Below are 2074 nucleotides of genomic sequence, written 5' to 3' on the forward strand. Positions count from 1 at the left end.
CTGATTTAACAAGGAATCAAAACATTCACATATATTAAAGGTGAGGACTTGGGTTTGACTAATATACCCTCTTAGCATTGGAGGAATATTTAGTCCTTAAATTTGTACAAAAATGGGTCCCTTACAACTTGCTTCAAAGCCGCAGGATGTCGTGTACTTTGATGCCTTTCCTATAAATACTCTGCCATGCACAACTCTCTCTTAATTAAGGCACCAACGGTCCGTAAGTCACATCCAGTCCTTCAATGGCCTTCATCTCTAAGGTTCACAACTTCTCCGGCGACTTTCAAACTCCAGCAACCACCCTACCAATGTGGTATGATGAGACTGCACCCAATTTCTTCGATACCTATGGGATGAAAATGCCACCGGGATATGACATCACCACACCGTTATCTCGATCATCGTCATGGAAGACTTCGTTCCCGGAGAGATTTGGGTTGTCTGAGATGGTGGTTCCGACGTCACCGACCGGATTTAATAGCATTCCCGTCGGAAGTGATTATCAGAAGGTTGAAAAGGATGACTATTTTTTTAGCAGCGGGGGCTATAGTACCAACTCATGGTCGGGTTATCCCACTGCAACTGCCAATTGGGTATTGATTATTTCTTCAAAAAAATTCTTAATATTGATCTTGCATGGAACAAATTACGTGCAAAAAAGTGCAATTAACGATACATTTAGCTGCAGTAATCACCGAGTTAAGAAGTTTTTAACTGTTTGAAGAAATTTCATTCCAAAAACGAAAATTATGATCAATTTATATATTCCGTAACTATTTCATGAATTTTTGTGATCAACTCATGGTTCCCTGTTTCACATATTAATATATGCAGGAAATCGAAAACCAGAAGATGAGCACAGAAATCGAAGAACCGACATTAAAGATAGGTAGGTATTCGGTTGAAGAAAGGAAGGACAAGATCATGAAGTATCTCAAGAAGAGAAATCAAAGGAACTTCAACAAAACGATTAAGGTCGGTCTCGACCTTTGTTTCATTATTTTCTTGAAAACCTTAAAAAGACGAATCCGTATAATAAGACACTATATCAAAATTCTAGATTGCTACTGCTCAAATGTTTCATACTCATAACTTCTAAAACATATACCGATAAAATTTTGGGTGAATTTTTGTGTAGTATGAATGCCGAAAGACGTTGGCTGACAAGCGAATACGAGTTCGAGGGAGGTTCGCAAAGAATAAAAACGATCATCATCATCATCATCTTCATGATCATCATCAACCATGTGAAGATCAAGTGCTTCCGAACATCAATACTAATAGTAATCCTTGTGAAGAAGACATTCAACAATTATACACCAATAACTTTCTGGTATTAGTTGTATAACTAGTTTTTAATTATATAATTATTGTTGGCCGTTATGAGAAATTATAAGAACTAATCATTGATTTGAATGTAATGCATGCAGATGAAGCAGGATTACGATGAAGAAGAATGGCTGCAAGAAGCAATGGCAAGTTTATTGTATTCACCGTAACATAGAATATTTGTTAATTACTAATTAATTAATCGGAGTTTCTTCCATACGATCATATCCTCCATGTATATTCCTAACAGTTTGTAGCAATCAATGGATCGATCCACAAATTTTCTATCATCCTATCACGGATTGTGTTAATTAGTTCAATTTTTATTACAATTTGCATAGAATTATGTTTGCAATTTGTGTAATTTGCATACAATTATCTTCAAGAGTAGTGATAAAATGGAATAAATAAGCAAAACGGGATTCATATGTTCAGGGAGATATAAGCTTATATCAAGAAGACTTAACTTCTTGATATAGGCTCAATTTTGGTTCAAGAAAGATTCGAACTCGATCTAAGATTCTGATTAATCGGATATAAGTGCAGAATAGCCTATTTTTATAGTACAAAGCTCAATCTTCAAGATAAAATTGCGTGAAAATATCTATAATTAATTTCGACCTAAAAGGAATTCACCAAAACTTGGATCATATATAAATATATACAACATGATCACTTAAATACTGCTCGAATGATAGAAGAGAATATAGTCGAGCTTTTACTTGACTTGTTATATCTTTTG

General features: G+C 35.0%; 1 protein-coding gene across 1 annotated transcript; it reads left to right on the plus strand.

Moving 5' to 3' along the window:
* The first annotated feature begins 208 nt into the window (after positions 1-208).
* On the plus strand, positions 209-1622 carry LOC145125713 (uncharacterized). Its single transcript, XM_079061138.1, has 4 exons — positions 209-596; positions 838-978; positions 1142-1336; positions 1434-1622. Exons 1-4 carry the CDS (start codon positions 246-248, stop codon positions 1500-1502), a joined length of 756 nt encoding a protein of 251 aa, XP_078917264.1. The 5' UTR covers positions 209-245; the 3' UTR covers positions 1503-1622.
* The last annotated feature ends 452 nt before the right edge of the window (positions 1623-2074 follow it).

The sequence above is a fragment of the Lactuca virosa genome, chromosome 7, assembly GCF_052849685.1.
Source record: "Lactuca virosa cultivar CGN04683 chromosome 7, Lactuca_virosa_CGN04683_v6, whole genome shotgun sequence".
Classification (NCBI taxonomy): domain Eukaryota; kingdom Viridiplantae; phylum Streptophyta; class Magnoliopsida; order Asterales; family Asteraceae; genus Lactuca; species Lactuca virosa.

What these genes read in the sequence shown, in the direction of transcription:
- LOC145125713 (XM_079061138.1), top strand. Translation starts at nt 246, where the DNA reads ATGGCCTTCATCTCTAAGGTTCACAACTTCTCCGGCGACTTTCAAACT. An exon ending in ACTTCAACAAAACGATTAAG is followed by an intron (nt 979 to 1,141) that starts GTCGGTCTCGAC and finishes ATTTTTGTGTAG; the next exon opens with TATGAATGCCGAAAGACGTT. An exon ending in TATACACCAATAACTTTCTG is followed by an intron (nt 1,337 to 1,433) that starts GTATTAGTTGTA and finishes TAATGCATGCAG; the next exon opens with ATGAAGCAGGATTACGATGA.